This window comes from Mesoplodon bidens (genome assembly GCF_964165515.1).
Source record: "Mesoplodon bidens genome assembly, chromosome: 1".
In the NCBI taxonomy this organism is placed as follows: domain Eukaryota; kingdom Metazoa; phylum Chordata; class Mammalia; order Artiodactyla; family Ziphiidae; genus Mesoplodon; species Mesoplodon bidens.
Genome location: NC_138176.1, coordinates 229,430,367 through 229,445,605, shown reverse-complemented (window position 1 = coordinate 229,445,605; position 15,239 = coordinate 229,430,367). Strand labels below are relative to the sequence as shown.

Genomic DNA, 15,239 nt, shown 5'->3' with positions numbered 1-15,239 from the left:
CCTTAGGCTACCATCTGGGAGAAAAAAAAACACTGCAAACTGAGAGCCTATGTAAATAGTCAATAGATAGGTGAAGGGGGTCCAAAGTTACAGACTTCCAGCTATAAAATAAGTCCAGGGGATATAATGTACAGCATGGGGATTATAGTTAATAGTACCGTATTGCATATTTGAAAGTTGCTAAGAGGGTAGATCTTAAAAGTTCTCATCACAAGAAAAAAAGAAAAGTTTTTTGTAACTATGTGTGCTGACAGATGTTAACTAGACTTATTGTGGTGATCATTTCATAATATATACTAATATCAAATCATGTTGCACAGTTGAAACTAATATAATGTTGTATGTTAATTATATTTCAATTAAAAAAAAAAAAGAAAATGACCAACACAGTGGGGCAGGAATACATTTCCAGTGTCATTCATTCCTGGCAAGAGTGACATGCTGAGACCTGGTGGAAGGCAAAGCCTCCACCTGCCATAGGCAGGTTAAAAGTAATGATGTTCCTTCATCGCAGGTCTAAGAAAGGACTTGCGGTAATTTGGGGTATTTGGGTTATGGTACCAGGCTCCGTCTTAGTGTTGGGGCGGTTTGTTCTGGCCGAGGTCAACTGTGTGTTTGTTCTCTCAGCCTGTACTGGAAGCTGTTGCAACACGCAGCCTCCTCGGCCCCCTCCCTCCTCATCGCAACTAAGGCTAATGCTTCACTAGCCTTTGCAGAAGAGTTGGCTTCGCAGGAGAAGGGTTGAGCTGGGCCAGAAAGGAGGAGCTTAGACCTGTGTGCAAAACCTGGGAACCTGACTAAACATTAGTCCGGGGCCAGGGTGAGGACAAAGAGACTGGAAAGACATCCCGCCCCCCTGGTAAGAAAGCCCCGTGATCAGCTCCAGCCACTGGCGGTCCTGCCATCCTCGGAGCTTAAATAAAGGGACAATTGGAGCCGAGATGTCACAGTTCTGACCCTTCAGGCTTGGACCACTGGGCACCCCCGACACTATGAGTTGGCCCTCGCACCCCCGGAGTTTAATCCTCTGCTTCTACACTCTTTCATTGCTCTATTCAACATGCCTGGCAGTAAGTGTGCTGTTTACAAAATGTATTTGTTTTAAACGGAAAGCTTAAAAATAAGAAAATATACGATAAACTAGTGAAATGTCTGTATTTTCCTCCTCTAGTATATTGCTACCCGAGACAACTGCTGCATCTTAGATGAAAGATTTGTAAGTAGTTTTTATGTTTCTCGCTGTGTTTGCACTGGACGTGGGCAGAGAAATAAAAGAAATTCTCTCACAAATATCATTTGGCAGTTTAGACATTTTTTTAAAGGTAGTCTAGATTTTACCTATTTTGATTAGTAGATCTTTTGTAGGTTTTTATCAGGATTTTAAAGCACTCTATTATTGCATTTTCAGGGTAGTTATTGCCCAACTACCTGTGGAATTGCAGATTTCCTGTCTACTTACCAAACCAGTATAGACAAGGATCTACAGAATTTGGAAGGCATCTTACGTCAGGTTGAGAACAAGACATCGGAAGCCAGAGAGTTGGTCAAAGCAATCCAGATCAGCTACCACTCTGATGGATCAGCAAAGCCAAGTGAGAATCTAACCACCACTGACTGAGAACTTCATCTGTGAAGTTCTTTTGCTGTTATTTCAGTGGTTCTGTTTGTTTACGTATTTTTATGTCTCTGATCCCATGTTACAGATGGGATAGAGAGTGCTACCAAGAATTCCAAGAAAATGTTGGAAGAAATTATGAAATATGATACATTGATTTTAACACATGAATCAACAGTTCGGTAAGCACTTTTTGTTTCAATTTGCTCTCCAAGACTGAGCTAGTGTTTACTCAATATTCCAAGCTTCAGTAGAAGAAATCTTTTAATTTTTTCTACTTGTAGCTAATTGACATGATGCCTGACCATCTAGAACACAGTGGAGATAGAAGTATTTAGGCAATATGAGTTGTATTGGGTTGTAATTGCTTTTTAATAATGATGTGGAAGAAAATAATCATGTGGGAGAAAGATGTTTTAGGTGTTTTCCAATGCTTTATGACCGTATTTACCAAAATGTTTCCCCTCACCCCCATTTGTCTTACAATGTAAATTCAAACTGATGGGAGTATGGGTGTTGAAAATAAAATTCTTTTTATAAGGATGTCAACAAATGTGTGGTGAGGAATTTGTAAGCAGAGACATAGGAAGAATCTTGGCTGCAAAAGTAAATCATATTGAAGGCAGAGCAGAAAAAATGTGTTTTAAGAGATAAGTGTAACAAACATTGTAAAGCTACCTGTTGATCATGGAACCTGCAATTACGTATTCTCCTCCCTTCCCTTGAAAGTAAAATGTTTCTGTTAACAACTTCCCAGGGACTCGTAGACTTTCTGAACATAGGGTCTCAGATACAGTTTTAGTTTCTTCCTCAATTTTTTTCCTAAATTGTTCTCAAAGTAGTATAAGAAATTGAGATAAATGGTGGCTGAGGAAAAGTGGCCCAGGAGGGATTTATCCTCTTTTTGATATCAGAGAGCTATTATTATTATTGTGATTGTGATATTATGAGCATTATGATTTGCATTATTATTGCCCATCAGTGAAGTTGAAGGAGACTACAGCGCAGAAATTTTCTAAGGCGCAGTAGAGAAAAACGTGGCCAAATAGTTTGTCTATCCTGTACCTCAAAGAAAGAGATGACAGTCTATGTACTGTAGATAGTTTTCTATCATTTCTGAATACGCACAAGCAACCCTGTGAGAAACAACAAAAGCAGGATTGTTCACTTCCCCCAGGCTTTTTCTGAAGCTAGGTAAATAGAAGCATTAAGAAGAAAGGGAAAATGTCTGTTATTTTATTTTAGGAAAGGTAGTGCCCCAGATACTTTTCCTATGTAAGTTATAAGATTGAAGTCCATAAACAGATCCGCAGGAAATCCACAAGTGAAAAGGAATAATGCTTCAGCACATGTGAATTTTGGAACAGGGACTTTCCTTCCCTAAGAATATTGTCCCAAGGATAATCACCAGATGGTCTTCCTATTAAGCAGCCTCATCACTTGTGTACATCATTATCTGCTGCTCTTTATGCAAAAGATAAAATTCAGAAAGGCCACTTAACAATGATACTGTTTATTGGCAAGGACCCTGTTACTTTCTTTTCCAAAAAGCTTAGAATTTTAATTCACCTCAATGTCTTTATTAACATCATTTTACACATTTTCCAAGAATGGAGTAATTTATCAGGAAATAATTCTTGAGAAAATAAGGTGATATTTTAAAAAGAATATACAAAATTATTCCTCTAAAAGGAATGCTCTGTTATCTTATTATTTTGCTTATAGATTTTTGCAGGAAATATATAATTCAAATAATCAAAAAATCATCAACCTGAAACAGAAAGTGGTCCAACTGGAAGCAAAGTGTCAGGAACCTTGTCAAGATACAGTGAAGATACATGATACAACTGGGAAAGGTAAGTGAAACTTTTATATTGGGATTAAGTTCATCAAAGCAAATATAAAAAGTAAAGGAGGTTATATGTATTGGAATGTATACAAATACATTGGGAAATGTCTAGCTATTAAATCTAAACATACTTTTCTTGACTAGCTGAAAAAATACTTTGAAAGGAATAATCACGTGAGAAGTAAGAAAATACTTCTCAGGAAATGAATAGTTTACGACACGTTAAAAATTTCATTTTCAAGGCTGGCACAGTCTTACCTGGATTTCAAACCGCCACAAAAATTTCTTCTTTTTCAGATTGTCAAGACATTGCCAATAAGGGGGCCAGAGAGAGTGGGATTTACTTTATCAAACCTCTGAAAGCTAAGCAGCCGTTCTTAGTCTACTGTGAAATTGACGGGTCTGGAAATGGATGGACTGTGTTTCAGATGGTATTTTTTCCCACATCGTGTGTATTTAATAGACACCTAATTGTTCTGCTATATGCCCGATATGTTTCCAAGCACCTTGTGAACATTAACTCAATTAACACTCACAACTTCCCTTTGCAGTACTTTTTGCCTCCTTAACCCTATTTACAGAGGAGGAAACAGGCACAAGAGGCTGAGTATCAATAACTTGCCCAAAGTCACATAACTAATAAGTAACAGAGTAAGGATATAATCTGGTTTCAGTTTGTGCTGTGACTCTCTACTATTCTGGCCCTGTTGTTGTAGATTCATGATGGCACATAATCACAATATCATAGTGACAAAGAACTCGAAGAGACCTCTCTTGACAGGTACATCAAGACCTAGGGCTGCCCATCAGAAGAAGATGATGTCGCCCAGAGCATACACTTAGGCTGTTCCAAGACCAGGACGCGCAATTGTCTTTGCCAGCCCCAGGCACCCACTGCAAATCCTCTTGCATTCTGTTTACCTTTGGCCACTGTTACAACTAATCCTGCAGGGGGCACTCAGAGCCAGTGAGTGATGGGAGCTCTGGCTGGTAGCAATAGGTTGACCTTTCTACCATCAGTACAAGAATCAGCAACATCAAGCTGGTGTTCTGGAGTCTTCTAGGAGTCTTTAAAACTACTAGTTTTGGGCTTTCCTGGTGGCGCAGTGGTTGAGAGTCCACCTGCCGATGCAGGAGACACGGGTTCGTGCCCCAGTCCGGGAAGATCCCACATGCCGCGGAGCGGCTGGGCCCGTGAGCCATGGTCGCTGAGCCTGCGCGTCCAAGAGCCTGTGCTCCGCAACGGGAGAGACCACAACAGGGAGAGGCCCGCGTACCGCAAAAAAAACCAACCAAACAAACAAACAAAACTACTAGTTTTATAACTACTAGTAGTTATAGTAGTTAAAACTACTAATTTATAATTTATCATGTGCCAGTCACTCTTTTAAGTACTTTTACATTCTCTGGTGTAATCCCTGCAACAACCCTAAGAAGTAAGCATCACTATTCCTACTTGATAGGTGAGAAAACTGAAGCAGCTAGCCCAGGGTCACTTAGTAAATGATGAAATCATACCCTCCATATTTTGGACAAAATGTTTATAATTTTTTTTTTATGTGCACTGATAATCCACTCTCTCCTTTTGCCCATGCAATTGTGTAATTAGAGGCTTGATGGCAGTGTGGATTTCAAGAAAAACTGGATTCAATATAAAGAAGGGTTTGGACATCTGTCTCCTACTGGAAACACAGAATTTTGGCTGGGAAATGAGAAGATTCATTTGATAAGCACACAGTCTACCATCCCATATGTATTAAGAGTGCAGCTGGAGGACTGGAATGGCAGAACCAGGTACTATTAGAAAGGACTTTTAACTTTTTGCCGTAGAGACAGTCTGGAGTGTGCACTTTCCAGCTCTCAACAGAACAGTGGGGAAGACAGTCTGACAGATGCGAAGAGCACATCCAACTATGTTCCCCAGAAGTCAGTTTGGTTCTTGGGCAGTGCAAGTTGCTAGGTCCTATTTAGGCAGGATCTAAGTGTTCTGGTACAATCCACTTACCCTGGAACCATACAAAATAATAGCTAGTATTTCCTGAGCATTTAATATGTACCATAAATTGAACATGAAATTATAATTTAATCTAATCCAAATAACTGTTTCATGAGGCAGGAACTACTATTAATCCCATTTTACAGATTAACTTTTCCACAGTCGCATCGTTGGTATATGGTAAAGGTTGGATTTAAACTCAGGTAGCTTAGCTCTACAACCCATCCTCTTAGTGATTATCCTTGTTAAAGAGTGAATCTAGCTTCTTCAGATTTCCCAGTGCTTTAATGACTATTCAGTCAGTCAAATCCAGGAGCTACTTTAAAATGAAACCAGCTGGCTTCTTTGGTGAGCTAGAGCTGTCTGGGCACGTTGAGTGTTGTATGCCTAATTAAAATTAAAAACAATATCCAACCCTCTTGTTACGTCTATGGCATGATGAAATATAGTCTGTGCCCAAATACGTATTTTTACTTTTTTAAGTTTTTAACCAGGAAGTATAATACCATAGTCAGTAGACCTCCTATGAGAACATCTCCTATATCCCAAGTCCTAGAGATCAGGGAAGCTAAATGTTTTCTGGAAATCTCTGTTCATGCACCAAAGCCCATTCATCCCTGAACTCTATAGAATTCTGGCCCTCATTCACAACTTTTTCCAGGGGAGAATCTCTCTCTGATCCTATAGCTCATGGTTTGTGGGCCATACAGGGAACTTCTTTTTTGTGATGCTTGAGGAAACCCTCCTTCTTGTCACCGCCACACTACCTTGGGAAAGGAAAACCCCTTTAGGACTTCACACTTTAGATGGTATGAGTGGCTAATGAAACTGTAGCTCCTTCAAGTTTGCTGCATTGTTTGTCACTCACTGTCAGATAATTAATGTTGTTTATGAGAACTGTGTGTACATGCTATATACTGAGATAAAAGTGGAAAATATGAAATTAGTCAGGTTCATCCACATATCTGGGTTGGATAGTAGGATCCTGTAGGCAAAAAGCATTCAGAAGGCTGAAATGTTTAGTCTTCCTGGGACTAGAAGCCTTCCTTGAAGGCGTCTAGACCCATCCTGAGTGGTGTTGGTTCCCACATCCATTTTCCCTTGCCAGATTTGCAGAAATTTTTATTCAATGAGCATATTTCAGATTAAGAAGCAAAGTTAAAAATTCCAAACAATTGTCCTATGAAAGAAAGAACTTCTGAGATGCCTTCTGAGGCTCAGGGTCTAAGGTCTCTATTCCCTTCTTTGTAGTACTGCAGACTATGCTACGTTCAGGGTGACAGGTGAAAATGACAAATACCGCATGACATATGCCTACTTCATTGGTGGAGATGCTGGAGATGCGTTTGATGGCTACGATTTTGGCGAGGATACTAGTGACAAGTTTTTCACATCCCACAATGGCATGCAGTTCAGTACCTGGGACAATGACAATGATAAGTTTGAAGGCAACTGTGCTGAACAGGATGGATCTGGTTGGTGGATGAACAAATGTCATGCTGGCCACCTCAATGGAATTTATTACCAAGGTATGGCTTTCTTCCTTAGATGCATGAATTTGTGCATAGTCTATATTTTTATAAAAGGTAATAAATAAATATAAGGAAATGAATAAAGATATTGAGAGCTTATTATATAGTTCTTTATTTTAAATCAGAATTGAATACTGCTAGCTTATATCTGAAATTGTCCTTCTACAAGAAATCCAACTGCTACAAACTATGCAGTGGTATTCATCGTGCCTCCATCAGAGTTGATACTTTGGATTGTGGTGTCTCCTCTAGGCTTACCATATATATGATCTGGATGGACTAACATTACCATGTTTATGCTTGTTAACACAGTAGCTTGGTTCAGCTTCCCATGAACTATGTGTCAGATAGATCCAGTAAGCAGTGAGTAGGTGTCTGGAGGAATTAAGCAAAGAGCAGGGGTGTATTGGTGAGGGCAGATGTCCATGAAAGCTTAAGAGGGGAGGAGTCCAGCCTGAGGAGTGTAGACACTTATTTTAGGACAAGGGGAGGGCAAGCTATAGTTTGCTCTAAGACTGGAGTAGTTCTGAGCACTGGTTTTACTTACTGACAAACTGTTGTAACTACCCAACAGGTATGCATGGGGAAACCCTCACCCATTAAAATGAACAATCTTCCCTCCTTAGGGCACTGTCTTAGTCAAGAGGTGACTTGGAATCCTCTTAAAAACTACTTAAACTTACCTTTTGGTTTTCACAATGTTTTTTTTTTTTTGAAACCTAACTTAGCTTTGCACCAGCAAACCATGTAATTAGAAGAAGCTCTCAGGGAAGGTGCCCGATCCATATGATCCAGAGTAGCTGTGTTGATAGCTTGTGGTACCCTCCAGTACTAGACTCCGACAATCCCTTACAAAATCACATGAGATCTAGTGTCCAGGAACGAGGTGAAGGTACTTCAGCCTAGCCACCACTTTATAATGGAGATATAAAATAACATTCCAGAACTGCTTTCTAGAGCTCCTCGTATTTTCCAGTAAAATTGTGTTTTTCAGATGACCTGAGATCATCTGATGAGGAATTATGACCTGTTTTCAGAAAGGTGGTCCATAATAGCTGAATCCAGGATGGCTAAACTTAGGGAGAGAGACCAATTGGGGAAATTTGGGGTTCTAAGCCTGTTAGCAGTGAATACATTTAAAGTATGGATGTGACCAGAAAGCACAACACAGCTGTAAGAGTTTGTTTAATAATAAGTTTATGTCAATTGTAATGGAGAATTTAGGAGTCTTTAAGGATATTTTCAGTTAGTAGATAACACTATAAAATCTGATGCATATGACAATGGAATTCATAATAGACAGTTCTTTATAGACTTTCTGAGGGGAGGAGCTTCAAGAGCGGTGATATGTGCATCTACAATTTGCTTTAGGTGGCACTTACTCAAAATCGTCTACTCCTAATGGTTATGATAACGGCATTATTTGGGCCACTTGGAAATCCCGGTGGTATTCAATGAAGAAAACCACCATGAAATTAATCCCATATAACAGAATCGCCATTGGAGGAGGACAGCAGCACCACCTTGGGGGAGCCAAACAGGTCAGACCAGAACACCATGCTGAAATAGAATATGACGAAGTCATTTTACCCTGAGGACTAGCTGTTCATTTCTATTAACCCACAAAGTTTCAGAAACTTTTATGAAATTTTCTTCCCATTTTCTCTTGCTGTATTTATTAATTTTAAGTCTTTTATTAAGAATAGTTAGCCTTGAATGGTAATTAAAACTCACTTTGGACTGTATTCCCAAATTACTGAATGCAGAATTATTTAAAATTTGTTTAATGAGATAATAGTATTTTAGCTTATTTCCTAAATATGTAATAGAATCATTGTGATAGTCTGCATTTTAATGATGACACTTCATTGTGCCTTGGTGATTTTTTAAATTATTTCTTAAATATTTTAGTATATACTAATATAATAAGAGCAAAATCTAGGAGCATTTCAAATGACTAAGTATTTTTTCCATATTTATTACCCCTAAATCATTCTTATCTAACTATTCTTTTTAAATGGAGATAATTATATCTTTTTAATATATTTTTTGTTTTGGTCATAGGCTGGAGACGTATAAAAAGACCATTTCAAAAGTGATTTACTTATGAAATGACTCTATCTAAAAAGAAAAATATAATATTTTTCCTATGGGACAATGGACTTGCAAAGCCTCACTTCATTTTAAGAGTAAAAAGAACCCATGTTGAAAACTCCACTAAAAGTTTTATGCTGGTTGTAATTTATCTACCCACCACTTCAATAAACATTTTCTTTCCTAAGACTAGATACATGGTACATTTTATTGACCATTAAAAACCATCACTTTCCTTCAATTTAATAGTTACAGATGGACAATCATCAGTAGTTGCTCAGTGTTCACTTTATGCTAAACATTGTACCTGACTCTTGGGAAGTTATGAAGGAAATAGAAATCATGGCTTTTGCCCTCCAGGGGTTATAAGACAAATACAGAAAAATACAGTAACCCAAAATGACAAAATTTGATATAAAAACATAAACACATGTCACAATCACATAACTCAGGTTCATAGTACCGCAGTGCAGCTGGAGACATAAGGCTGTTTGGGGATTCTCCCAGTAAATCCTTTTAGCTCCGGGCTCCTGTGGCCACATGTGGGCACTTGGAGAGGATTACAACTCAGAACAGAGAGCTCCAGGGAACAATCTGCTCAGCTCCTCACTGCTGAACAAGTTGAGCAGAATGAAGCCATTATTGCAGCAGCCAGAGATCAGGAATCGCTAACTTTCTGTAAGGAATAGCTGCATTTACATTAATTGGCATAAGGTTGAACATGGAAAGTAATTGACTAATTTTATTGGGTCGTGGGGGGAGGTCTGGTTGTTCTGAAGTCCTGAGCATTGGCTTTGGATTCTCTTCCTTTTCACAATTTCTTTCCTAATTCTTTTGCTACCTTGTTCTCATAAGTCCTGATTTTAAAAGCATCCTATTAAGGAGATAAAAACCAGTTAATTAAACTTCTAGGTATACAGCCAAATACTTGTGAGGCTTTGGGAAAATAGGAACATTGATTCATTGTCTGTAGCACTCATTCATTCAACTAACATTTATTGACTTCCTTCATTGTACTAGTCCCTGTGCTGGGTATATAGCACATAGTAGCATCCTCCTTTCTCCCAGTACTCTTCTATTCCATCCAGTTCTCAAGTTCTAAAAAACCAGCAATAAGTCTTCCTTATTCCTCCCTCCTCATATCCTCAAGCCTGTCAAATCCACCTCCTAAATATTTATTATATTCATTTCCTTCTCTATGCCAACTGCCACCGTTCTAGTTGGGGTATATATCTCTTGCCAGGATAATGGCAAATGCCTCCTTCCTGTTTTCCGTCTTGCTTCCAGCCTTGCCTGTTCCCACCTTATCATGCTCCAAACTGCTTCTAAATTCAGAATGCATATAATCTACCCTTTGAGAATCTATAAAATCCTTTGGGTGAGCAAGTTGGTCATAGATAGGACGAGTTATGTAAATATTCATAAGTTTAAATGCAATAATATCATTCTAGTGATTTATCCCAAGAAAATTATTTTAGAAAAAGAAAATAGCTCTTTATAGAAATATAGATAATATTTAAATATTAAATAAATATTTAATTACAATGGGAAATTTAGGAAATATTTAACAGTGGAAAAATGGACAAGCAAGGTGGTTTATTAGTACAATGGAAGAGAATGCAATGATTACATAATAAGTATAATATCTCTGTATGAGCATAGAAACATTTACTAAATAATATGTGAAATTTTAAGATAAAAACAATTCTACAATGATAAGTATGTAAAAGTATATATGCATATACTTTTGAACAAAATGTAACCTTGACATACATGCATTATTTGTATATATTTGTTCTCCCCAATTGATTTATAAAATTTAATAAAAATACTAAACAAAATAAATGTAAACATGTCCAAAGGTTTCTGATTTTTCCCATGATCACTTTTCCAATGCTTCTTCTAAAATATCAATTATAACATTCTTTCATAAACATTTTGGAGGTCCCTGTTTTTGTGAGTGTCCAGAGTACATATACGGTCTGCATGTTGGGTAATTCAGGATCGATTAGTGGGAAGGGGCTTCTAACGTTCTCCTATACCTCTGCATTGTTTGATTTGTTATAATGAGTACGTTGTTAGTTTTGTAGTTAACTTAAAACCCAATTAGGTAGAGATAAAAAGGTGAATTTCAAATTTTTACTTGTTTAGTTATTAATATTCAGTTGTGAACATTGAAGGGTTATAGCTTAAGAAATGAAGCAAGATATGTACTTCCACACTCAATTGGATCGTGTCTCCACAAATAAAATAGAAATGAAAGGATTATCTTGACAAATCAAATTTAAAAATTTACTTTTAAGTGAAACAAATAGTTTGGAGCCTCCTAGCGACAGATCACTTTTCTGCACAGCTCAAATCACAGATAACTATTACCCAACCCTTCCCTTCACTTTCCAGGCACGCAAAACTCAGGTCATTGCAAAATAGGGCGGCTAAGTACAAAACAGATGTGCAGGGTCACACACTTTGAAGAACCCACAGAGGGAAGTTTCCAAAAAGGAGGGTACTGGTACAGATGCACCAATACTATGACTTCAGGTCATGAACTACAGGGCAGAGTTCTTTAATCAGCAGACAGGAACAGTCATTTATTGGACAATATCAAGGTTTTTAAATATACCTCTGAAGTGCTATAGCTTTTTTTCAATTCTTTGTTATGTTTAGTAGTTTGGCTTTAAAGATCATGTTTCAGATTTGTGGGTAGGCTGAAAGTGAGTGGGAAGTGAAAACGTGTAAGTATAGACAACATATTTGAGAGCTTACAAGGTCTAAAATTCTCAACTCTGAACAGTATAAACTAAGCCAAGTTATACATAGTAGGTATCTTTGTAGATATAAATTCAGGTGATCGGAGTGAAAACCAAAATACACATTTAACCCTGGGGAAAATTAATCTACTGATGATTTCTTATCAGTTTGATGTAGCTCAAAAAGAATGGGGAAAAAAAGAGTTAAAGATAGTAAGATGAGTTAAAGTAGATGGAAAATGCTAAGTTGATGATAAAGAGACCACGAGTGTGGGAAAGACTGTTTCATACACCTTTCCCGTGTGTGTGTGTGTGTGTGTGTGTGTGTGTGTGTGTCCCAGAGACAGAAGTTAAATTAGTCATACTTCTGGCACACCATTCACATTCATATGTGCTGGGTCACTCTGATTCTTCCCTTTAATCCCTTAATAATCAACCATTGTAATAGATTTGATGCATGTTTATTTGTACATATTCTTATAAATCATGGGTTGTTTGTGCTATGTATTTTTAAATTATATAAATAGCATTGTGCTATACATCAGTATTTCTCAGAATGCTGACCCACAAATTTTTTTGTTAGTCAGCATTATAAGTAAAAAAATTGAGAATTAGCATGTAGAAACATTTTTCCTATATTATGTATGTGATGATTTTATTTATTCAAATGTAATTATATGTCTTTGGAATCTAATAATTAAAAAATTGGCCTATATTTTGTATTTTTTTGCTTTTTTACATTTTATTTTACTAGAAATTATTTTTATTGCATTTTATAAACTAATAGGTCTGTGACTGACTAGAAATTTAATAAAACTGGTCGTTTAGAACAAACACGTTGAGAAACACTACTAAGGTCTTCATCATATTTATTACTTTTTCCATTCAGCACCGTTAAGGTCTACCCACAATCTGAGTATTTTGTAACTCCCTGTGATCTCCTTTTGAACTGAAGACTTAAAAAGTGAATATTATTTGGTTCCAAAGCTTGTGCTTTTTAAAACTGTATTTTTAATTAACATCTAAGTTCATTTCATTATGGTCAAAGAACATAATTTTGATGATACTGATTCTTGAGAGACAGCTCAAAAATTACTTTGGGACATAGGAATTACCAGAGAATTAATGGGTCCCATAAAAGTGTACATAAATCATAACCACTCTCCAATAATGATCTGCATCCAATAAGATTATTAATACTTTTTTTCCGTTAAGAAGGAAAATGAACTAAAGATAGATAGTGATTGGCCTTGTAAACATGAGCTTTGGCCCAAATGGCCTTGTAGCCCTGGCCCGTTATGAGAATCGATAATAGGTTTGACCACTGACTTGTAGAACACACCTTTGTAACACGTTTTAAAGCCTTGTGGGAAGGCTGGCTGGTGAAATTTTAAGCTCTTGTTCATCTCAGTTTCATTGGGAAATATTTGAAAGTCCAAATGGATAAATTCAGATCATAGCATTTAATCAGGTCTTCAACTGGCTCAAAACTGTCTTTTCCAAATCCCAAATCCAGTATTCTTGACCCTCTCTCCCATTTCCCAGATCTTCACCCAGGTTTGCTTCTGCTGGTAGCTTAAAAGTATGAAGTAACCTGAGGTAGATGGGAATCCTTCCTAAATAAATCTGAATGTTGACTCTCCCTAAATAAACAGAGTAGGGCAGATTCCATTCTGTGATGAAAGTTGCCTCTTTCAAACCCTCAGGGACAAATAGGTAAAGTGTGACTTTTAGAAAAAAAATCATCTAACATTTAAGAGACCCTGGACTGGAAATGTTTTCCTTCCTAAATCGCTCTTTTTATATCACAAAGCTATGGGAAGGGTCAAATGAGATCACATATGAAATTGCTCCAGAGGCAAAAACAAAACTGAATTGATTTTTGCTGTTAAGATTGGTATTGCTGCATGAGATTTGAATCTAATGTCAGTTAAGTTTGGAAACTTAATTTTAAAACTTTAATTTTTTTGCTTTTATATTTTAATAAATTTTAAATTTCAGAATACTTTCTAATTTGCAGAAAAGAAGATACAGAGAGTTCCCTACCCCTGTCACCCAGTTTCTCTAATGTTAACATCTGACATTACCATGGCTCATTTGTCAAAACTTAAGAGACCAACCCTAGTAGTCACTCTTTTCTAACTTCCATGCTTTATTCAAATTTCATCAGTTTTTACACTAATGTCCTTTTTCTGTTCCAGGATCCCATCCAGGATACGTTACATTTAGTTGTCATACCTCCTTAGTCAGTTTTGGTAACAATTTCTTAGTCTTTTCCTTTTGCTCATGAACTTGACTAAACAGTATATTCTGGTGGACTGGTCAAGTATGTGTAAAATGTCCCTCAATTTGGGTTTCTATTCTGTTATGCTCAATAATTTTTTGTTGAATTTTATCTAAGCAAAATTTTACCAAAATGCCTTCTTTAAATTGCCTTGGTTTTACTATAGAATGGTCTGTTAAAAATAGGTTTCAAGGAGAATCACAGAGAATTAAATGGATATTGATAATTAAATTACCCCATAATTTTCATATAATTCCTTGTTGTGGAAAGTCTAAATACCTCACAGATACTATTTCCCCAGATCTCAATGCATCCCTATTAAATAAATACTAACTGATGGATCATGTTTGCTAATCTTTAATAGAAGAACCACAATGAAATTGGCAGTGTGCCAAATTAAATGGATTTAAGCTGTATGATGGTGGAATGAATTCATGTTGTTGATATTAATACATCACTTGATTATTCATCTGCATAACGGTTTTACTTTTCAAAAAAGGATTTATACCTTAATACACATTCAACAAAGAATTTGATAATTCCAGTAAAATTTAGCAAAGCACATTATAAGTAAAATTGATTTATCTTGAAAAATTAATTATTTAATTGATAATGCAGTTAAAAACCAAAGGAAGTAAAGCAGTGACAAAAACTCAGGGACCTCACCTTCACCTCTCTTTCTCTCATACACACTCATCACACATACATACATATATCACACACACACATAACGACTTAGCAGAAACTTGATTAAAAGTGCTTAAGTAAAAGATCATGAAAATCATGCATAAAAACAAAAGAGAGGATGATCATTCTATTGTTGGAACATTACAGAATTTAATTCCAAAAATGTTTAAAAAATTATTCAATTAGATGGCTACTCACCTGGGAACAGTTTAATTACAAGAAATAAAGTAGATTTCTTTCCTGAATAAAGAGATTAAAGAGAAATACAGTGTGATAGAATCAGGAACCATCAAGAAAAACTCTTTTGTTCCCTTCTCACTTTCATAAGTGTAGTTCAGAATTATTTCTGTGTATTTAAGGAAATTTCCAACTTCTTTCTACAGCCATAACTTCCAGGAAAACCATCTGCAGTCAGAGTACTGATAAGTTCTG

At 36.7% G+C, this 15,239-nt stretch overlaps 1 protein-coding gene across 2 annotated transcripts; it reads left to right on the top strand.

The window, feature by feature from the left end:
* The first annotated feature begins 915 nt into the window (after positions 1 to 915).
* FGG (fibrinogen gamma chain) lies at positions 916 to 9,278 on the top strand. 2 transcript variants are annotated; one of them, XM_081249096.1, is made up of 10 exons: positions 917 to 1,070; positions 1,172 to 1,216; positions 1,409 to 1,592; positions 1,704 to 1,797; positions 3,341 to 3,471; positions 3,762 to 3,895; positions 5,074 to 5,258; positions 6,712 to 6,989; positions 8,364 to 8,533; positions 9,057 to 9,278. In XM_081249096.1, exons 1-10 carry the CDS (start codon positions 993 to 995, stop codon positions 9,069 to 9,071), a joined length of 1,314 nt encoding a protein of 437 aa, XP_081105222.1. In that variant the 5' UTR covers positions 917 to 992; the 3' UTR covers positions 9,072 to 9,278. The 2 variants fall into 2 exon arrangements, with proteins under 2 accessions (XP_081105221.1, XP_081105222.1); XM_081249095.1 differs by lacking the exon at positions 9,057 to 9,278 and having other exon boundaries at positions 916 to 1,070; positions 8,364 to 9,010.
* The last annotated feature ends 5,961 nt before the right edge of the window (positions 9,279 to 15,239 follow it).